This window comes from Pelophylax lessonae, assembly GCF_965119305.1.
Source record: "Pelophylax lessonae genome assembly, chromosome: 7".
Classification (NCBI taxonomy): Eukaryota; Metazoa; Chordata; class Amphibia; order Anura; family Ranidae; genus Pelophylax; species Pelophylax lessonae.
Window position 1 is genome coordinate 221,917,026 of NC_138774.1, and position 23,371 is coordinate 221,940,396.

The 23,371-nt window shown below is 46.6% G+C and overlaps 1 protein-coding gene across 1 annotated transcript in view; it reads left to right on the plus strand.

Moving 5' to 3' along the window:
* Nucleotides 1–4,828: 4,828 nt before the first annotated feature.
* Nucleotides 4,829–23,371, plus strand: part of SETX (senataxin) — a 177,310-nt gene continuing 158,767 nt past the window's right edge. Inside the window, exons 1-3 of the mRNA XM_082263751.1 lie at nucleotides 4,829–4,932; nucleotides 8,182–8,369; nucleotides 18,796–19,006. Of these exons, the coding sequence (XP_082119877.1) occupies nucleotides 8,190–8,369; nucleotides 18,796–19,006 (391 nt within the window). The 5' untranslated portion in view covers nucleotides 4,829–4,932; nucleotides 8,182–8,189. The remainder of the gene's footprint in view (nucleotides 4,933–8,181; nucleotides 8,370–18,795; nucleotides 19,007–23,371) is intronic.

Genomic DNA, 23,371 nt, shown 5'->3' on the forward strand with positions numbered 1-23,371 from the left:
AGACTGTTCCTGCAAGCCAGCCAGCAACCACAGTGTTCCTGCAAGCCAGCCACCCATAACAGGCTGACACCAATCCTGCCAGCCACCACAGTGTTCCTGCAAGACAGTCACCCATAACAGGCTGACACCAATCCAGCCAGCCATCACAGTGTTCCTGCAAGCCACCCACCCATAACAGGCTGACACCAAGCAAGCCAACCAGGCACCACAGAGACTGTTCCTGCAAGCCAGCCACCCAGCCAGCCACCACAGTGTTCCTGCAAGCCAGCCACCCATAACAGGCTGACACCAATCCAGCCAGCAACCACAGTGTTCCTGCAAGCCAGCCACCCATAACAGGCTGACAACCAAGCAAGCCAACCAGGCACCACAGAGACTGTTCCTGCAAGCCAGCCAGCCACCACAGTGTTCCTGCAAGCCAGCCAGCCACCACAGTGTTCCTGAAAGCCAGCCACCCATAACAGGCTGACACCAAGCAAGCCAACCAGGCACCACAGAGACTGTTCCTGCAAGCCAGCCACCCATACCAGGCTGACACCAATCCAGCCAGCCACCACAGTGTTCCTGCAAGCCAGCCACCCATAACAGGCTGACACCTAGCAAGCCAACCAGGCACCACAGCGACTGTTCCTGCAATCCAGCCAGCCACCACAGTGTTCCTGCAAACCAGCCACCCATAAACGGCTGACACAAATCCAGCCAGCCACCACAGTGTTCCTGCAAGCCAGCCACCCATAACTGGCTGACACCAATCCAGACAGCCACCACAGTGTTCCTGCAAGCCAGCCACCCACAACAGGCTGAGACCAAGCAAGCCAACCAGGCACAGGCACCACAGAGACTGTTCCTGCAAGCCAGCCAGCCACCACAGTGTTCCTGAAAGCCTGCCACCCATAACAGGCTGACACCATGCAAGCCAACCAGGCACCACAGAGACTGTTCCTGCAAGCCAGCCAGCCTCCACAGTGTTCCTGCAAGCCAGCCACCCATAACAGGCTGGCACCAATCCAGCAAGCCACCACAGTGTTCCTGCAAGCCAGCCACCCATAACAGGCTGACACCAAGCAAACCAACCAGGCACCACAGAGACTGTCCTAGCAATCCAGCCAGCCATCACAGTGTTCCTGCAAGCCAGCCACCCATAACAGGCCGACACCAATCCAGCCAACTACCACAGTGTTCCTGCAAGCCAGCCACCCATAGCAGGCTGGCACCAATCCAGCCAGCCACCATAGTGTTCCTGCAAGCCAGCCACCCACAACTGGCTGACACCAATCCAGCCAGCCACCACAGTGTTCCTGCAAGCCAGCCACCCATAACAGGCTGACAACAAGCAAGCCAACCAGGCACCACAGAGACTGTTCCTGCAAGCCAGCCACAAATAACAGGCTGACACCAAGCAAGCCAACCAGGCACAGGCACCACAGAGACTGTTCCTGCAAGCCAGCCAGCCACCACAGCGTTCCTGAAAGCCAGCCACCCATAACAGGCTGACACCAAGCAAGCCAACCAGGCACCACAGAGACTGTTCCTGCAAGCCAGCCAGCCAGCCACCACAGTGTTCCTGCAAGCCAGCCAACCATAACAGGCTGAAACCAATCTAGCCAGCCACCACAGTGTTCCTTCAAGCCAGCCACCCATAACAGGCCGACACCAAGCAAGCCAACCAGGCACCACAGAGACTGTTCCTGCAAGCCAGCCAGCCACCACAGTGTTCCTGCAAGCCAGCCACCCATAACAGGCTGACACCAATCCAGCCAGCCACCACAGTGTTCCTGCAAGCCACCCACCCATAACAGGCTGACACCAATCCAGCCAGCCACCACAGTGTTCCTGCAAGCCACCCACCCATAACAGGCTGACACCAATCCAGCCAGCCACCACAGTGTTCCTTCAAGCCAGCCACCCACAACAGGCTGACACCAAGCAAGCCAACCAGGCACAGGCACTACAGAGACTGTTCCTGCAAGCCAGCCAGCCAGCCAGCCACCACAGTGTTCCTGAAAGCCTGCCACACATAACAGGCTGACACCAATCCAGCCAGCCACCACAGTATTCCTGCAAGCCAGCCACCCATAACAGGCTGACACCAAGCAAGCCAACCAGGCACCACAGAGACTGTTCCTGCAAGCCAGCCACCCATAACAGGCTGACACCAATTCAGCCAGCCACCACAGTGTTCCTGCAAGCCAGCCACCCATAACAGTCTGACACCAATCCAGCCAGCCACCACAGTGTTCCTGCAAGCTAGCCACCCATAACAGGTTGATACCAATCCCAACACCCATAACAGGCTGACACCAATCCAGCCAGCCACCACAGTGTTTGTGCAAGCCAGCCACCCATGAAAGGGTGACACCAATCCAGCCAGCCACCACAGTGTTCCTGCAAGCCAGCCACCCATAACAGGCTGACACCAAGCCATTCATCCAGCCACAACGCACAGACTGTTCCTGAAAGCCAGCCACCAATAACAAGGTGAAACGAGTCACCAAGCCAGCCAGCCACCCATAACAGGGTGACACCAAGCCAGCCAGCCACCACAGTGTTCCTGCAAGTCAGCCACCCATAAGAGGGTGACACCAATCCAGCCAGCCAGCCAGTGCCACCACAGTGTTTCTGCAAGCCAGCCACCCAGGACAGGGTGACACCAAGCCAGCCACACTGCCAGGCATCAGCCACCACCAACCCACAACATCAGCAGCAATTTCAGCTTCAGCAAGCCATTCTTTAATCTATTTTGTGTCTTTAAAATTTAAATGGAGATGGATGAGGAGAAAAAGAGTAAAAGTGTGTCCTGGGACTATTTCTCATCTCAACCATCTCCAGGAAAAGCAGCAGTGTGCAACACAGGTACAAGCAACATAAGCATGGGATCAGTAACTGCAAAAAAAAAAAAAAGACCTCAAATCTTTGGGCCCATCTAAGAGTTCATCATATTGAATTGTATCATGCAGCACAGAAAAAAACAAAATGAATATCAATGTGATTTTGAAATACCTCCTCCACTATCCCAATCCCATGCAACAATAACAGATATGTTTGTGAAAAAAAAACAGATGTCACTGTCTAGATTCAGATGGAAGATCCCAACTGCTTGACAGAGTAATCACAGAGATGATTGTCACTGATAACCAGCCATTTACAATGGTGTCTGACTCAGGATTTAAGCGGTTGATGTCCATGCTTGAGCCAAGCTACACACTGAAAAGTGAGAAGTATTATCGAACCAAAATGCTGGCAAAGCTACACCAAAAGGTAGTTGACAAAGTAAAGACTATGCTGTAACCAGAGAATGCTGGCAACTCACTCTCATTCAGGACGGACTGCTGGTCACAAACAGAGTGCGAGTCACTACTCATTTTTACATGCCACTTCATTGACAGCGGATGGACAAAAAGACAATTGGTGTTGAATGCAAAAGTGATGTAAGGATCCCACCCAGAGTACAGTAGAGAAATGTTTCTAGGCATGCTTGAAGAATGGGGAATCAACAAAGACCGAGTAAAGCTTGCGCAACTTAGAGACAGTGGAGCAAACATGACTAAAGGAGTGAGGCTTGCTGATACATCAGACCTCTGTGTCATCATGGCACACAACAGCCTCCAACTTTCAAATAATGGTCTGTCAAGCCAAAGAGCTTTGCTTGATATATCCAAAAAATAGATCAAGGACTAGAAAAGTCCTACCACATAGTGGTTGGTTGGAGGGCTTATTTAGGGGACTTTAATGGAACATATTAATCAAATAAACAGCCAATTCTTTAAAAAGTTACACATTTTATTGACACACACACCGTGCCCCCTTTCAATGCAGAGTGACCAGCGGGCCGTGCCCCCCTTCAATGCAGAGAGACCAGCGTGCCCCCTTTCAATGCAGAGACACCAGCGTTCCCCCTTGCAATGCAGAGTGGCCAGCGTGCCCCCTTTCAATGCAGAGAGACCAGCGTGCCCCCTTTCAATGCAGAGTGACCAGCGTGCCCCCATTCAATGCAGAAAGACCAGCGTGCCCCCATTCAATGCAGAGTGACCAGCGTGCCCCTTTTTAATGCAGAATCACCAGCGTGCCCCCTTTCAATGCAAAGAGACCAGCGTGGCGCATTTTAATGCAGAGTGACCAGCGTGCCCCCTTTCAATGCAGAGAGACCAGCGTTCCCCCTCTCAATGCAGAGTGACCAGTGTGCCCCCTTTCAATGCAGAGAGACCAGTGTGCCCCCCTTTCAATGCAGAGAGACCAGTGTGCCCCCTTTCAATGCAGAATGACCAGCGTGCCCCCTTTCAATGCAAAATGACCAGCGTGCCCCCGCTCTTTTTTTGTTTGTTTAATAAATAAAAATCGCACAGGTGATCAAATACCATTAAAAGAAAGCTCTATTTGAGGGAAAAAAGGACATCAATTTTATTTGGGTACAGCGTTGCATTTTCTCTGTTAAAGTAACACAGTGACGAATCACAAAATATGGCCTGGTCATTAAGGGGGCAAATCCTTCCGCTCCAGAAGTGGTTAAACCTTGCACATCATTGGAGCAATTGTCACACGTCGCAATATTGTTTTCACAGAGAATCTGAATAGAATATCTATAGCTGATTATGGTGATTTTCACTTATTCACCATTACTTTGATAGCACACACAATCACATTGCACCGTCCATGCAGAGTTGATGCCCAAACCACCATTAGTTTAAACAGATGGGATTATGGGGTTAGGACAGCGAGGTGGGCGTGGCCTCCACCTCAGCTCTGACACGCGGTGGAGGCGGGGCGGATAAAAACTTCTCGGTACGGGAAATAAACAGAGCGGTGTAGTGCTAGGTCACTTCCGGGGGGAGGAGTTCCGCGCTGCTTGTGGAATTTGGGGGGTGTACGGTCGTAATTCCCTGCAGCGGCAGGGGCAAGTCATGGCGGAGGAGGGCTGAAGAGAGCAGCACGGAGGTGAGGGAAGGAGGAAGGGCTTGTAGAGAGTGTCCCGGGAAAGGCACGGACTGAGCCGCATGGTGAGGGGAAGCGTGTTAGAGGTGACCGGTCTGCATAGGCAGCAGTAGAGAGGACCTGTCCTAGCATGCGCCCCTATTAGGATCTCCTATGGGTGAGCTCCTCAGCTCCTCATTGCAGCAGGCGGGGGATCTGTGAATTGGAGGGAGGAAGTGACCTGTCCTGGCTGCTTTCTATCATTCTCCTCCCCTGGCTGCACATCTGGAAGAGTTCCATTCCTCCAGGAATTCAGAGAAGGGTCAGGGGTCACCGGTGACATATGCCTGTTCTGGGGTCACCGGTGACATATGCCTGTTCTGGGGTCACCGGTGACATATGCCTGTTCTGGGGTCACCGGTGACATTTGCCTGTTCTGGGGTCACCGGTGACATTTGCCTGTTCTGGGGTCACCGGTGACATTTGCCTGTTCTGGGGTCACCGGTGACATGTGCCTGTTCTGGGGTCACCGGTGACATGTGCCTGTTCTGGGGTCACCGGTGACATGTGCCTGTTCTGGGGTCACCGGTGACATGTGCCTGTTCTGGGGTCACCGGTGACATGTGCCTGTTCTGGGGTCACCGGTGACATTTGCCTGTTCTGGGGTCACCGGTGACATGTGCCTGTTCTGGGGTAGAGCTGTAGTGAAGCAGAGGATCACAATGACAGTTTTTTTTCAGCCAGTATATAGAAAAAGATTGGTGCTGTGCCATCAATGGAGCTCTTCTCCGGATTTATCTATAATCCGAGTCTGCCATTGGTGAAATAGAATTCTTTAGTGTTTCGGATTAACAATACGACACTTTTCTAATTGGTGCTTTATTAGGGCCCCGTTCACATCCCGCAGTTTAGGATCGATCACCGCAAACGCAATGCAATTCCGCTGCGATCGCGGCAAGATGGCAGGTTTAAAAATGCGCCGCTCTTGTTGCCAGAAAGGGATCGCAGGCTTTTTGGGAGACGAATACGTATAGGGCAGCATGGCTGCACCCAAAATCGCAAGCAGAAACTCTTCATGCAAAAGTGCAAGTACAGCCTTGGGGTGTAGAAGGTGACAGGAGCTCCAAAATGATATAAAAGCTACGCTTGAATGTGGCTCTCTGATCATAAATACATCCTACAATGTATTCCGAAAATGGCAGCTGTGTAATCAGCTATGATGATCATCAGTCCCCTATGTGGCTCCATGCACACTGGGCTTACATAAAATGACAGGTCCACTGGCAAATGCTCATTTCGATCATTTTTTAGTAGAGTTTTGCGTTTTTTTTTTTTTTTTTCTGCCAGAAAGCTCCAATCAAAAATGGATAGAAGAGTTTTTTTTTCCCTCTAAACACTGAGCTCAAAATAGATCTCTAATCATCCTAATGTGCATGGACACATAGGATAACATTAGCTGCTTCTACAGCTAAAGCAGGTTAACCTGTAGAAGCAGCGATTTTTTTTTTTTTTTTTTTTTTTTTTTTTTTTTTTTTTTTTAGCCAGTGTGCATGGATCCTTAATTAGAAGTCAGATGGGGAGAGGGAGAAGCCCCAGCAGGAGTGTGCTGATAAGAGGAGAGTTCAGAAAGATGAGCCTAATGCCTCGTACACACGCATCGATAGTTGGCCGTGAATTTTCGGCCAATGACCGATCTGCCGATTTTCGGCTTGTTAGTATGATGCTTTCGACAACCGACTCCGACTTTTCGGCCGAACAAAATCTGGTGTGCAGGCTATAAGATTTTTGTTGGCCGTCACCACAACAGCCGATTTTCCGTCAGTCAGTACAGATTTCGGCAGAAGACTTTTGTTGGCTGAGAAAATTCGTGTGCAGTCTAGAGCACATTTCAACCAACACAACAACACTGGACATAAGTCGGCCAATCGGTCGGCGGATAATCGTTGCGTGTGTATCCTTCTGCTTCTCCTTTCACTGTTCAGTCACATGGTGTGAGGGAAGGACCGAGCCTGTAAGACCTTGTTTAAAGGGGCCATAAAAACTGGCGGTTAAATTGCGATCTTTCCTTCCTGTGACAAATTAATCTGTCACAAGTTGCTGTTGGCCATGCAGGTTCACATTGTGGCAATATTTAGACTAAATTTCACGTTTGGTGGGCTATAGCACCTGCAAGTGTTCTCTCTTCAAGTAACTAGGGCTGCAGTACAGCCAACCTGCAGCCACATGTAATGCCCGTGGTTGCTGTGCGTTGCTCCATTCTTTCAATGGCTAAAACATTCGGCGAGGATCGTCTCTGAGCTGTCCATTGAATACTTGCGAAATTTGATCCACTGCAGATTGTTTTTCAGTCCTATTCACATCTAGGGATTTGGGATTGTGGGTGGAATCACCGCATTTCCAAGTTGCACTGTAATGCTGGCAAAATGCAGCATGCTTGTTCGAGTGCCAATGATTTTCAATGGCACCTAAATGTGGTGTAGTTTTGCAGTGCACTAAATCACGGCAAAGCACATCACGTGAAGCTTGTCACCCCCAAAAAAAGAGCATGAGTCTTTTGGGCGACTGCGTTTAGGTGTTGTTGAAAAAGAATGGCACCCGAACAAGCGTGCTGCATTTTGCCAGCATTGCAGTGTGATTTGGAATTGTGGGCACTGAATGGCAGTGACTCCGAATTTCTGAATGTGAATGGGGCCTCGGAGGTAGCAGCAATGTTGGCCAAGTCTGTAAATGAGCTCTAAGTGTTACCTACAGCCAGAAAAGTTCAGGTCCCCTGCCAAGGCTATGCTGTGTGGCAGAGCTGTGTAAATCGCATGACTGGACAGAAATATAAATCCTGTGGCAGGCAAAAAAACACCCTTGTATGTATTTTGTCTGTGTATTTAGCACTTCAGCCTTATAGCCCAACTCCAACCGAAATTTTTTTTCTTGGTCTTGGTGACTGTTGGGTAGAGTTTGTTTATCAGGTTTTTTTCTAGTTCCATTTGGGAGCTTTTCCTTCATTTGTTTGTTCTGCTAATGCTCCTAAGAAATGGGGGCATGGGCCTTACCTGGGCAAGAAGTCAGATTTTGTTAGAAATACTAACCCTTTCCCACTCTTCTAAAAAAAAAAAAAAAACCATTTGGTTTAGTTTTTGTCTGTGTCCATGTTGGCGAGTCGTTCTTTCACTTTATCTTTCCTCTTCCAGATGTTGCATTAGGCCAGTTTTAACTGTTTTGTTATGTAAATGTTACAGGATTTATAGGTGTCCTAAAACTTATCAATATCTTTCACAGGCAGGATAATGAGCACCTGTCGCTGGTGCACACCTGGGGGCTCTGTCACAGCAGAACTGCTGAAGAGCTATGCTGCCAAGGAACTACAAAATGAGGATTTTATTGGTGCCAACGATGACCTCTCCTACTGCATGGAGTGTGTGGTGGAATACCACAGAGCCAGAGATGAAGTTCCAGAGCTTCACAAGGTAGAAATTTATCTGAAGGTAGAAAATGTGGAGACCTCAGGAAAAAAACATCAAATATTGGGATCCTATAATCCAAAATAGGCAAATGTCATTGTAACATCTTTGACATGGGGTTTTCTACCGCTCGATCTCAAAGTTGCACTTTCATCTGAAGACTAGCAGAGATGCTCAGTTCAGGCACAGGAGGAATCGGAGTGATGGATGGAATCCAGTGTCTACTGATTGTGGAAAAGCAACATGGATCACAAATAGAGTTTAGGTAGAGAAAAGGACACAGGCGGTGTGTGGACTAAGCTCATCTTCACTCTTGGATACCATAAATGGGAACATAATATTCTTTGGGAAAAGGCAATCCACCACCCAAATATAGTCAAACTTTGTGGAAAGAAAAATGTTAAGCACTTAGGGTATAAATGATGTTGGTGGAGTTGTCAGTGTCAGAGACTTCATGTGCATTGAGCACAGCATCATTGAGGAGGAAAGGATAGTGGAAGAGGCAGCAAGAATCTGTTGTTTGGCTGGGAACACGAGGAGCAAAGATTTGAGATAGAACAGGAGGGAGGAAGAGAAAGAAGGCAGCAGAGATCAGTGGTGTATCTTAGCAGAGAGGCAGCAAGTGTTGATGATCGAGTAAAGCCTCAGATACACGAGCATATCAGAGGATTAATCGTCCGTTTAATTTTGCATGCTAGTCTCGTATCGACAATGAAGAGGTTACTTAATTTACAAAAAATCTCTTATGACAGAACACAACTTCAGAAGTGATGTAATGTTTTCTGTGTTGTAACGTGTTCATTCGTTTCCGAGCATGCATGGTCTTGGTCTTCCGGGTTTTTATTTTTGGACAAATACTGTACTGCGTAAAGGAAAATCGTTCGTTCTAGTATCGTGCAAGAATAATTTTTTTTTAGTTTGTCCCTTCAGGTAATTTTGCATGAACTGTTGTTATCGGCTCTCGAAAGCAGTGCACTTACGATCCGATTATTGTAGAATCGTTTCGAAATCGGTATTTTTCGTCTGAATTTCTGATTGTGTATTCGACTTAAGAGTGGCTTAAGTAGAAATCAGTGAATAGGATGGGAATCATTGAAGATCAGGTATGGTGGAGTAGGGTTGGGAGAGTGGAAGCAGTGTGAGTGCAGTGATAATGAAGCAGGATGAGAAAGAAGGTGGCAGGTATCCATGACTGTTGAGCAGGGGTACAAAGTCGAAAGCATGAATCCGTAACACTCGAGTAGGGTGGAGAGGAGATATTGGAGATCAGTGAAGCAGTAGGAATCGGTTATGGCAGAATGGGGTTTGAAAACTGGTGTCATTTTAGAATTGGATTTGACAGAGTGAGATGTAAGCAGAGTAGTTTGGAAAATAATGCAGCAGGCATTGGCCATAGTGGAGTGTGATATTACATGAAGTAGCAGGGATCAAAGATTAAAGAATTTGACATAAAGTAAGGTGGCTAGAATCTATTACAGTGGAGCTGGATTACAGGGTAGGCAGCAGGGATCAGTGACTGCATAATAGGATAGGCGAGGAGGCAACCGGGATCGATGGTGGCAGGACAAGATAGGGTTTAGTTGTCTGCGATTGTGGACAGCGGAACAGGATGGGAGATGAAGCAGAGAGGATCAGTGATGGAATAATTAGGATTGAAGAGGAGGTAGCGGGGATCAGTCATGGCAAGAGGGGAGAGCAGATAGCTTAGATCACTGTCAATGAGGTTAGAGGGTATGCAGCAGATATCAGTGACTGCAGGATGAGAGAGAAAGTGGGGATGGTCAATGACAGCAGAACCAGATGGGAGAAGAGGCAATGAGGATCACTGATGGCAAATCAGGAGAGGAGGGAGCAGGGATTAGTGATGGAAGAAGTGGCGAGGGTCAATGAACACAAAATGGGATTGTGGAGCCGAGATCAGTGATGGCAGAACAGGATGGGAGAGGAGGCATTGGTGGTCAAAATCAGCAAAGCAGGGATCGGTGATGACAGAGGAGAGATTTGGCAAGGGTCAATTATAAAGGGAGAGGAGGCAGGGAGATCAATAATGGCAGAACATGATGGGAGAGGAGGAAGCATGGTCAGTGTCTGCAGAGCAGGATGGGAGATTAAGTAACCAAGATCAGCGACGGCAAGATGGGACAGGAGGCAGTGGGAATAACTTATAGAGTTAAGTATGGTTTAAGAGGGGAAGGGTGGCAGAGCAGGGTAGGAGAGATGAAATGGTGACGGTGGAGCAGCGTTGGAGAGGTGGCGGATCAGTGATGACAGAATGGGATGTAAAGTGACCAATAAGTATCAGTAGTGGTGGAGAGGATTGTGGGAAGATGCAGCAGAGATTAGTTAGTGTATTGAGATATTTTATGAGATTGAAGATATCAGAGATGGGATGGGAGGTGTGCCAGATAATGTGTCAGAGTGGACCCGAATTGGAGAGGTGGCAGCGGGTATCAGTGTTGTCAGAACAGGATGGGAGAAGAGATGGTGCAAATGGATGATGGCAGAAATGGAAGGGAGGATTACATAGTGATCAGAATCGGCAGGACAGGATAGGAGAGAAATCTGTAAGGATCAGTGACTGCAAAGCAGTATTGGATAGGAGGTGATCAGTGATAGTGATCAGTAGAATGGACTATTACATGGGGTAGCAGGGATCAGAGATAGTAGAAGGGGATGTGAGGTAAGTCCACTTAAATCTGGTACAGTGCACCAGGGTTGGCGAGGAGAAGCAGATATCAGTGATTTCCAGATAGGAGAGGAGGCATTTAAGAATAAGTGATGGCAGACAAGATTGAAGAGGGAGCAATGAGGATTAGTGATAGCAAAATAGGATGGGAGAGGAAGCAATGGAAATAAATAACAGAACAAGATTAGAAAGATGGTGGCATGGTCAGTGTGTGCAAAGCAGGACAGGATGGGAAAGGGGGTAGCTGTGATCAACAGTGGTACAGGACAGTAGAGAAGAAAGAGAGGATTCACAGACTAGCATGGTTGAAAAAGGGTTAAAGGACGGTGATTGGAGGGAAGGCAGCAGGTATCAAAAGTAACAGAACAGGAGAAGAGAGAAGCCAGCAAAGATAGAGGAAGCAGCATGGATCAGAGCAGAACTTGATAAGTGTGGAAGCAGCCAGGATCAGTGATGGCAAAATGGAATAGAACAAGCGAGAGCAGTGTTTGTGATGGCAGAACATGATGGGAGTGAATGCAGTGAATTTAAAAATCAAAACAGGATGAGATAAAAGGGGAGACCGCAGGGATTGTTTGCAGAACAGGGTGAGTGAGGAGATCAAAGACATTGGTGAAAGTGGAAAGAAGTTAGAGAGGAGGACCAGTGATAAACTTGGAATGTAGAGGGACCACCAAGTATATTGTGAGAGATGCAGAAGGTATTTTAGTGGAGTGAGATATTACATGAAGTAGTGGGGATAAAGGATGGAAGAATGGCACATGAGATAAAGCAGCTAGAATGTTAGTGAACTAGGATTGGAAATCAGTGATGGCAGAATAGGCTAGCAGTGGAGACAGCAGAGATCAGTGATGGCAAAACAGGACGGGAGAGGAGTCAATGGAAATTGGTGATGACGGCACAAGAGGATCAGAGAGGATGGAGCTGGGGATTGGTGAAGTTCAAACCGGTTGGGAAGAACCAGCATGGTCAAGTTTGTGTAGCAGGATTGGAGGAACAGGATTGGAGTGGAGGCAGTGGGGATTTTTGATGGCAGAACAGGATGGGAAAGAAGGCCATATGATCACTGAATGTAGACCAGGTTAGAGAGTAGGCAGATGGGATTATTGATGGCAGAACAGGCTGGTAGAGGAGGCAGCTATGATCGCCAATGATCGCAGTGAAAGTTGGTGATGACAGACCAGCTTGAGATGGAAGGCATCGGAGTTCAGTGATAGAAGCGGATTGGAGAGGAAGCTGTGGGGATCAAAATTGGGAGATAAGGTAGCAAGGATTAGAAACGGGAGGCAGTAGGGATTGGAAATGGCAGCCATGGGAGTGGAAGCCATGAGAAATTTTGATGGCAGAACGGGATTGGGGAGGAATGAGTAGGGAATAATGGCAGACCAGGATATGAGGGGGGCAGCGAGGATTATTAAGGACAGACCTGGATAGGAGAGGAGGCAGCCTGATCAGTGAATGCAAATCAGGATTGGAGAGGAGGCAGTTGAGATCAGTGACAGCAGAACAGTGATGACAGAATGGGCTGTAAGGGGACCAGAAACTTATCATTCATTTTGGAGTAAATTTCCAATCCATGCAGCAGGGATTGGTTATACATAATGGAATGAGATTATTATACAAGTTATCAGTGATCATAGATGGAAGAAAGGGAGGTTGGTTAAAGCGGCTCAAATCTAATAAAAAGGACCAACATTGGAGAGAAGGCTGCTGGCATTAGCAAGGTCAGAACCAAATAAGTGAGGAGGTAGTAGGGATCAATAAGAGGAGAAAATATTGAATTAGGTGACAACAGGATAGAAGAGTAAGCAGCAGTGATTTGCGGTGGTGGGACATGGAGAGGAAGCAACAAAGATTTGTGATGGCACAGCAGGATTGGAGAGGAGACGGCTGAGATTAGTGATGAAAGAGGCAGGAGGAGGGATCAGTGATGGCAGAACAAGATGGGAGAGGTGGCAGTGTGGTTAGTGAATGCAGAACAGCTTTGTATAGGGAACAGCAGAGATCAGTAATGGTGGAGCAGGATAGGAGAGACTGAAGCAGAGTTTGGCGAGGAGGAGGACCAATGATGGAAGAATGGGATAAAAGGAAACCAGTAAGTATTAGTATGGGATGTGAGGCAAAGTAGCAAGGATATACTAGTGGACCAGGATAGGGAAGGAAGGCAGCAAAGATCAGACCGAATGGGAGAGAAGGCAACAGAGTTCTTTGACATGAGACGGATTGGGAGAGAAATCGATGGCCGGAACACAGAATAGGAGAGCCGGCAGTGGGCATCAGTGAAGGCAGAACAGAATGTCTGAGGTGGCAGCAGAGATCAATGATGGCAGAATAGGATCGCAGAAGACGCATTGTGTTCAGTGACTGCAAATCAGGTTTGAAGAGGAGGCAGTGGAGATTCCCAACTAGCAATTAGAACTGAAAAGGAAAGGAGACAGCAGGGATTGGTGATGGCAAAACAATGTGAAAGAGGAAGCAGAAAAAATTGGTGACAGCGGGGCATAATTGGAGAGGAAGATGACCAGTTATAATGGGGTTTAAGGGGACCAGTAAGTTTCAATACTTTTGGAGAAGATTGTACTATGATGCAGCAGGGATTGGTTATAGGGGAGTGAGAGATTGCATAGGTTAGCAGAGTTTAGAGATCTAAGTATGCAATGTTTGGTGTAAGGCAGTTTGAATCTGTTGAAATAGTCCAGGATGAGAGGAGGCAGCAAATATCTGCAATGTCAGAATAGGAGAGGAGGGAGTGGGGATCTGTAATTGCAGCAGGAAAAGAGGAGGAAGCAGTTGTGATTAAGGAAGACAATGCAGGACAGAAGAGGAAGAAACAAGGATTGTGATGGCAAAACGGGATGGGAGAGGAGGCAGCAGAGAAGTTATGGCAGTAGATGGCAGTGGAGCATGGTTGCTAAAGAGCAGGACCAGTGATGACAGAAAAGAATATAGGGGAACTAGTAAGAATCTGTAGTGGTGGAACGGATGAAGAGATGACGCAGCAAGGTTTGATTATAATGGAGTGGGAGTCCTCTATTGGAGATAGAAGAATGGGGCAGAAAGGTAGCTAGATTCTGTAACGGTGGACCAGAATTGGGTAGGAGGCAGTCGGTATCGTCAGAACAGGATAGGAGATAAATGAGGGAAAACAATGGAAGTGGGTTTAGCTGGGATCAGCGACCGCAAGAATGTATAGAAGAGGATGTGGCCGGGGATCAGCGACAGCAAGAATGGATAGGAGATGTTGTGGCCGGGGATCAGCGACAGCAAGAATGGATAGGAGAGGTTGTGGCTGGGGATCAGCGACAGCAAGAATGGATAGGAGATGTGGCCGGGGATCAGCGACAGCAAGAATGGATAGGAGAGGTTGTGGCCGGGGATCAGCGACAGCAAGAATGGATAGGAGAGGTTGTGGTCGGGGATCAGCGACAGCAAGAATGGATAGGAGAGGTTGTGGCTGGGGATCAGCGACAGCAAGAATGGATAGGAGAGGTTGTGGTCGGGGATCAGCGACAGCAAGAATGGATAGGAGAGGTTGTGGCTGGGGATCAGCGACAGCAAGAATGGATAGGAGAGGTTGTGGCCGGGGATCAGCGACAACAAGAATGGATAGGAGAGGTTGTGGCCGGGGATCAGCGACAGCAAGAATGGATAGGAGAGGTTGTGGCTGGGGATCAGCGACAGCAAGAATGGATAGGAGATGTGGCCGGGGATCAGCGACAGCAAGAATGGATAGGAGAGGTTGTGGCCGGGGATCAGCGACAGCAAGAATGGATAGGAGAGGTTGTGGCCGGTGATCAGCGACAGCAAGAATGGATAGGAGAGGTTTTGGCCGGGGATCGGTGACAGCAAGAATGGATAGGAGAAGGTGTGGCCGGGGATCAGCGACAGCAAGAATGGATAGGAGAGGATTTAACCCGTGATCAGCAAAAGCAAGAATGGATCGAAACAGTAGGAGTAAGTGTAGTGCTGATCAGTTCATAAAGACAGTGTCCACATCCAAGGGGAGAACTATATAGGGTGTTCTTCTGCTGATCTAATCCTCTATTAGTGCTGTAAGGACCGCCACCATCACCCAATCACACAGCCTCTTACCAAATCGCATTGACCCTCATTACAAAGGTCAATACGGGCAGGAGATCCTATGTAAAACTTAAATAGCCGTGAGATCCTCTCAGCGTTCTCCCCCAGTGTTCCTCTCCTTTGGTCTCAGTGGTCCAGTAAAATCATGTGGCTATAAGCAGTCCCCCGCCTCATAGTGTATATATCATCAGAACATTTATTATAAATAGTAGTACCTTACAATCAGCTAAACATTTCAGCATATCCACCAATTCAGAGTGATCACAATGAATCCACAAGTGTTTATTTTAAACCAACAAGATGGCCGCCACATCCCCCGTCTGTATGTGCGTCATGCGCCGTTGGCTCCTCCCTACGCGTTTCATCATGATATGACCATGTCCTATAAGATATATTGCTTAATATATAACTATATATATTTAAGCTATATGTATGTGTGTGCATACATATATATATATAAACACAGCTGCAAGAAAAAGTATGTGAACCCTTTGGAATGATATGGATTTCTGCACAAATTAGTCATAAAATGTGATCTGATCATCATCTAAGTCACAACAATAGACAATCACAGTCTGCTTAAACTAATAACACACAAAGAATGAAATGTTGCCATGTTTTTATTGAACACACCATGTAAACATTCACAGTGCAGGTGGAAAAAGTATGTGAACCCTTGGCTTTAATAACTGGTTGAACCTCCTTTGGCAGCAATAACTTCAACCAAACGTTTCTTGTAGTTGCAGATCAGACGTGCACAACGGTCAGGAGTAATTCTTGACCATTCCTCTTTACAGAACTATTTCAGTTCAGCAATATTCTTGGGATGTCTGGTATGAATCCCTTTCTTGAGGTCATGCAACAGCATCTCAATCGGGTTGAGGTCAGGACTCTGACTGGGCCACTTCAGAAGGCGTATTTTCTTCTGTTTAAGCCATTCTGTTGATTTACTTCCATGCTTTGGGTCATTGTCCTGTTGCAACACCCATCTTCTGTTGAGCTTCAGCTGGTAGACAGATGGCCTTAAGTTCTCCTGCAAAATGTCTTGATAAACTTGGGAATTTTTCCTTTGATAGCAATCCGTCCAGGCACTGACGCAGCAAAGCAGCCCCAAACCATGATGCCCCCACCACCATACTTCACAGTTGGGATGAGGTTTTGATGTTGGTGTGCTGTGCCTCTTTTTCGCCACACACACACGTCTGTTTACAGGACGGCCACTCCTAGGGAGAGTAGCAGCAGTGCTGAACTTTATCCATTTATAGACAATTTGTCTTACCGTGGACTGATGAACAGCAAGGCTTTTGGAGATACCGTATTTTCCGGCGTATAAGACGACTGGGCGTATAAGACGACCCCCCTATTACATGATCTACCGGTAATACTTATACTTAGGTTACCTTGGAAATATTATACTCGCCGTATAAGAGGACCTCCCATTTTTGGGGGATTTTTTTGAGGTTCAAAAGTAGTCTTATACGCCAGAAAATACAGTACTTTTATAACCCTTTCCAGCTTTATACAAGTCAACAATTCGTAATCATAGGTCTTCTGAGAGCTCTTCTGTGCGAGGCATCATTCACATCAGGCAATGCTTCTTGTGAAAAGCAAACCCAGAACTGGTGTGTTTTTTTTTTATAGGGCAGGGCAGCTGTAACCAACACCTCCAATCTCATCTCATTGATTGGACTCCAGTTGGCTGACATCTCACTCCAATTAGCTTTTGGAGATGTCATTAGTCTAGGGGTTCACATACTTTTTCCACCTGCACTGTGAATGTTTACATGGTGTGTTCAATAAAAACATGGCAACATTTCATTATTTGTGTGTTATTAGTTTAAAGCGGAGTTCCGGGCACAGAAGTAATTTTTTACTAAACATACCCCCGGGACAGTCAGGGCTAGCACATTCCACAATGGCTAGCCTCTGATCTGTCCCGGTTCGCACTTACCTTTTAGAAGAAATACTTACTTACTTATAAAATTTCTTCCACAGCGTTTCCATCTCTCTTGTGGGCAGCTGAAGCCGGCACGGTCCTCTTCTGTGTCTTCTTCCGTGTCTTCTTGTCCCAGAATGCGCCCGCACCGGCCCCTCTCGTCACTTCCGGTGTGGCGCCGCATTCCTCCACAGCTTCTGGGCATGCCCAGAAGCTGTTTAGCAGGGGAATGCGGCGTCGCCCGGAAATGACGAGCGGGGGCCGGTGCCGTCGCATTGATTCCTGGAATCATAGCGAGACAGGAAGTGATGGGGTGAGCCGCGGCTCCGAGGGAGGAAGTACTCTGAGGTGAGTATCTTCGACCTTCAATTACAAGGTAAGTAAACAAAAAAAAAAATCAATTCTTTTTCAGGTGAGGTCTACCTAGCGGAGGGGCACAAAAAAAAATATCGTTTTTGTGCCCGGAACTCCGCTTTAAGCAGACTGTGATTGTCTATTGTTGTGACTTAGATGATGATCAGATCACATTTTATGACTAATTTGTGCAGAAATCCATATCATTCCAAAGGGTTCACATACTTTTTCTTGCAGATAGATAGATATAGATATATATATGTTTATCTATCTATATCTATATCTAATTTTAGCAAGAATGGATAGCAGAGGATGTAGCCAGGATCAGCTACAGCAAGAATGGATAGCAGAGGATGTAGCCAGGATCAGCGACAGCAAGAATGGATAGCAGAGGAAGCCACAGCAGGACCGGAGAGGAGGGTGTGGGGATCAGCAATGGCAGAACAGGGTGGGAGAGCCACAGGGTAGTAAATGAGTGAAAATGAGGATTAAAGTGTAGGCTGTGGAGATTAACAATGGCAGAGCAGGATTCAGTGGGGATTGGTGATGGCAGAGCACGATGGGAGAGGAGGCAGGGTGCATCATTGAAGGTGAAACCAAACGGGAGAGGTTTGGAGCTGTGATCTTTGATGGAGGAACAGGATGGGACAGGAGGCGATGGGGATTGGTGTTGATAGATAAGGATTGAAGAGGATGCAGCAGGATTTCAAATTGGCAGAACAGGATAGTAGAGAAAGCAATGGAATTCATTAATGGCAGGACAAGAGATAGGAGGCAGTAGCTGCAGAACCGTATGGGAGAGGAAGCAGCAAGGATCAGTGAGGGCAAACAGGATAGGAGAGAAGGTAGCAGGGATCAATGGTGGCAACATTGAATGGGAGAGGAGACAGCAAGGACTGGAGATGGCAGAGCAAGATGTGAGAGTAGGCATATGGGATCATTGATGGGAGAAGAGGCAGATGGGATCATAGATGGGAGAAGAGGCAGGATGATTCAGTGGTGGCAGAACAGAATGGGGAGAGCAAGTAGTTGGGATTAGAAATGTCAGAACAGGTTGAGAGGAAGCAACAGGAATTGGTGATCATGTAAGGCAGTGTATGAAGAGACAGTAAAGATCAGTGAACATGTAGAGGACTATGAGAGAAGGCAGAATCTGTCACAGTGTGAGGTGCAATTTTAGAGCAGTCGGTTGGGGCCCCTGCACTTCTGATTTGGACTCTGCATCTATGAATATTAAAAATGTTTGCACCCACAGTGAAATCGCATTGTTGCAATAATTAAAGCGCTGACTGATTAGGCCAAACGTTTAATGAGATATATTTGCTGCAATATATTAATATGCTGCTGTTGCTTTATCTTTTTGATTATTTTATCAGTCTCTGTGGACCTTGGAAACATCACGAATTATTGCGCAGCTGGAGAATGCAATGCGGGAAGAGATTGAGGAAGACGATGATCTCTACTTAGTTGAAGAAGATGGAGAGAAACAACTTTATGGCTACGGTGGCTGCAGTTTTGAGAGCAATGTCCGGGTACCATTATTGGAGATCCTCAAGTTTCCATATTTGCTTGTTGACAAACGTGTTGGTAAGTATTATTTCAGAAAATATATAAACCTTGAGAATGCTTCTGATAGCCTGAAAAAAAAGTGGGAAAACATATCGGCTTCTCAAATTAACAAACATGCTTGCATAATAATTACTCCTGGTCCTTCGACTAGATGGAGCAGCTGACCAAATTCTTTCACTTGTTTAACCATCAATAGCTCTAGAGCAATTTTCTTTTTAATTTGTGCACACATTCACATCTTGTTTGTTGAACTAGATGGACTTGTGTCTTTTTTTTTTTTTTTTTATTCAACCTTGCTAACTATGTAATTGTGTAAACTGCATTTTTGGGCATAAAATTTACTTGACTCCATTGGAACCAGCGGGTGCCTGCCCTTTCAGGGGTTTTACATGCCGGCTGGCAGAGCGGGGCTTAAGGTTATGTGACTGGCGTGAGAAATCTCACAATCTCATGGCGCGATCAGGAGTTTTCTGTTAGGCACCGGTAACTATGCCAGAAACACGCAGGGTGCGCACTCTCAGCACAGCGCTGTTGGCACTAATGCACGCAAATATGCAGCCGCTTGGCGCCAAGGCCCGGTCGCTGAGAGGCCGCATATTTGCGTGTAGCCAGCTCCAAGGAGTTAAAAACCCCTGAACAATATATATTTTCTTTAAGAAGAACTCCGGGAAAATGTTTTTATTTTTCCATGCAGTGCGGGTGTGGCCACATTGTATGGGTTAACTGCTTGTTTTTATAGAGGATTGCAGAACGGAGATATACTTGCCTAATGCCCCAACTGCAAGACCGATCCCAGCGCTCCAGTCCCACCCCCTCGCATGCTAGCGGTCTTGTGAATTTAATGTTCCTGACATTATGCTCCATAGATGGGCTCTGGCCGTGAGGATGGCTGGAAGTAGGAGAGCGCGGATTTACAGAGGATCGAAGGACCGGGTAAGTACAGCTTTCCCTTGCGCCCCCCTAGACTAAATGAACAGTTAACCCAGACAGTGCAGGGAGAGCGTCCCACTGCATGAGAGAATACATTTTTTTTTTTTTTTTTTTTTCTTTTTATGGAGCTCTGCTTTAAAGCGGAGGCCTTGTAGAATATAAAAGATAATAGTTTCAATGTTTTTATGTTGCATGATATTGGCACAACTGTTTTATCAAATGCATATTTTCAGGAAATAAAATATGGTGTGGTGTTGAGTAAATCGATACCAAACATGCCAAGTCTTAAAATTGTGTGGGTCCGTGCAGCCATTTCCGCCTAAGATTTAACAAGCTGAACTGCAACCTAAAAGCTTTATAGTGTTTGTATGTTTGTTTTTTTTTATTTTGGTTTTAAAACTTCCACTATGTTCTGTTCTCAAAGAGAAGTTTTTTTGAGTTAATAAGCATTATTTTGTACCTTAATGCATCTAAAAACGTAATAGCAGGCACAAAACTATAACTAAACTGTTTTTTTTCTGCAGCCGCCTATTAAATGTTTTGCATGGTATTAATTAGATTTTTGTTAAATTTCAGACTCTGAGGCTGATAAAGTTGTGTGACTATTAACGATTTCGTTTTTCAGTTGTATGAAAAGCCAATTCTTGCTCACTTTGTATACTAATTAATTTGCAGCTGAAGTAAAGGCGCATTAGCTTATCAAAATGATTGAATAATTAATTGAAATTAAAGTGATTGCAAAGGCATTTTTATTATATAACAAAGATGTTCTACTTGCCTGCTCTGTGCAGTGGAATTGCACAGAGTGGCCCTAAACCTCTTCTTCAGGGGACTCGTGCTGCTGCTCTTGTCACTTTGATGGTAGGGGGGGCTCTTTACCTCTGATGTAAGGAGGGGTGGGGTTCTCTGGACATCTAGTATTACAGATACATCAGGCCCTTTAAGAGCAATCCTAATGCTGATGCGGCCCACAATAAAATTTTGAGTTTGACACCCCTGATATATATACCGTTAAATCATTTTATAAACCAGGTCACATAATTTCTGCTTTTTTTCCTTCCCATTTTTAAAGATGCAGCGTTGAAGAGGCTCAAATTAGTAACGTGACTGGGAAGAGACTCATCTGTCAGTCAGGCCTTTATGTGCAGATGTGGAGGCAGAGAGATGCTGATGTCACGGAAAGGTTTCACTTAAAGCTCTAGAGCAGTGATGGCGAACCTTGGCACCCCAGATGTTTTGGAACTACATTTCCCATGATGCTAAACTACACTGCAGAGTGCATAGGCATCATGGGAAATGTAGTTTCAAAACATCTGCGGTGCCAAGGTTCGCCATCACTGCTCTAGAGGCACCTCAAGTGGCAATTTTCCTCTTTCATTTTCCCCTCTCGGTACAAACCTGTTCAGTCCTACTGATACAATGCCTTGAAAAAGTATTCATACTCCCTTGAAATTTTCCATGTTTTGTCATGTTACAACCAAAATCGTAAATATATTTTATCGGGATTTTATGTGATAGACCAACACAAAGTGGCACATAATTGTGAAGTGGAAGGAAAATGATGATAAATGGTTTCAAAAGTTTTTTGATGGATAAATGTCTGAAAAGTGTGGCGTACATTTGTATTCATCCCTCTCTGAGTCGATACTTTGTAGAACCACCTTTTGATGCAATTACAGCTGCAAGTCTTTTTAGGGATGTCTCTACCAACTTTGCGCATCTAGAGTGTAAACTTTTTGCCCATTCTTTGCAAAATAGCTCAAGCTCTGTCAGATTGGATGGATAGCGTCTGTGAACAGCAATTTTCAAGTCTTGCCACAGATTCTCAATTGGATTTAGGTCTGGACTTTGACTGGGCCATTCTAACACATGAACATGCTTTGATCTAAACCATTCCACTGTAGCTCTGGCTGTATCTTTAGGGTTTTTGTCCTGCTGTAAGGTGAACCTCCACCCCAGTCTCAAGTCTTTTACAGACTCTAACAGGTTTTCTTCAAGTTTGCCCTGTATTTGGCTCCATCCATCTTCACTGTCTCTGCTGAAGAAAAGCATCCCCACAACCTGATGCTGCCACCATCATGTCTCACGGTGGGGATGGTGTGTTCAGTATGATGTGCAGTGTTAGTTTTCAGCCACACATAGCGTTTTGCTTTTAGACCAAAAAGTTCAATTTTGGTCTCATCTGAGCAGAGCACCTTCTTCCACGTTTGCTGTGCCCCCCACATGGCTTCTCGCAAACTGCAAATGGGAATGGGAATTATTATGGCTTTCTTTCAATAATGTCTTCAACAATCTTGCCACTGTTCTATAAAGGGCAGATTTGTGGAGTGGATGACTAAGAGCCGGTTCACACTATTACGACTTGTTAGGCGACGTTGTCAGCCTGGCAAGTCGCGCACCGTCGCGGTCCATTGAGTAGTACAGGACCGGTTCTAATAGGAGCGACAAAAGTCGCTCCAACTTAGAAAAAGGGCCCTGTACTACTTCGGGGTGACCCTGGAGCGACTTGCATAGACATTCATTTTATGAAGTCCGTGCAAGTCGCGCCGAAGTCGTGGTGCACGCGACTTCACAGGTCGCCCCCTAAGTCGGAGCGACGTAGTGTGAACGGGGGCTTATAGTTGTCCTATGGACAGATTATCCTACCTGAGCTGTGAATCTCTGCAGCTCCTCCAGAGTTACCATGGATCTCTTGGCTGCTTCTCTGATCAATGCTCTCTTTGCCCGGCCTGTCAGTTTAGGTGGACAGCCATGTCTTGGTAGGTTTGCAGTTGTGCCATACTCTTTCCACTTTCAGATGATGGATTGAACAGTTCTCTGGCTTTATCTCTTGGGATATTTTTTTATAACCTAACCTGGCTTTAAACTTCTCCACAACTGTATCACTGACTGTTCCTTGACCTTCATGATACTGTTTGTTCACTAAGGTTCTGTTTAACAAACCTCCTGAAGGCTTCACAGAACAGCTGTATTTATACTGAGATTAAATTACATACAGGTGGACTCTATTTATTGGGTGACTTCTTAAAGCGGTTGTAAACCCTTGGAAAAAAAAAAAAACCTGCAAGACAAAGGCATAATGGGCTAGTATGCATCGCACACGGAAGCCCCGACACGGACCCCCGGACATCGCTGCGGGCGCTGCCATGATCCCTCGCCGTCTCTTCCGGGTTCGGCGGCTCCGGCGCAGTGATTGGCCGGAAGAGACGCTCCGGCGCGATGATTGGCCGGAGCCGCGATGACGTCACTCCCGCGCATGCGCGCGGGAGTGATTTTCCGGCAAACTCCCGGCAAGTTAATTGAAGGTCCCCCCGGACCTTCAGAGCGCATGCGCCGCTCGCGAGAGCGGCTGCATGCACTGTAAATATCTCCTAAACCATGCCGGTTTAGGAGATATTATTTGTACCTACAGGTAAGCCTTATTATACGCTTACCTGTAGGTAAAAGTGTCAA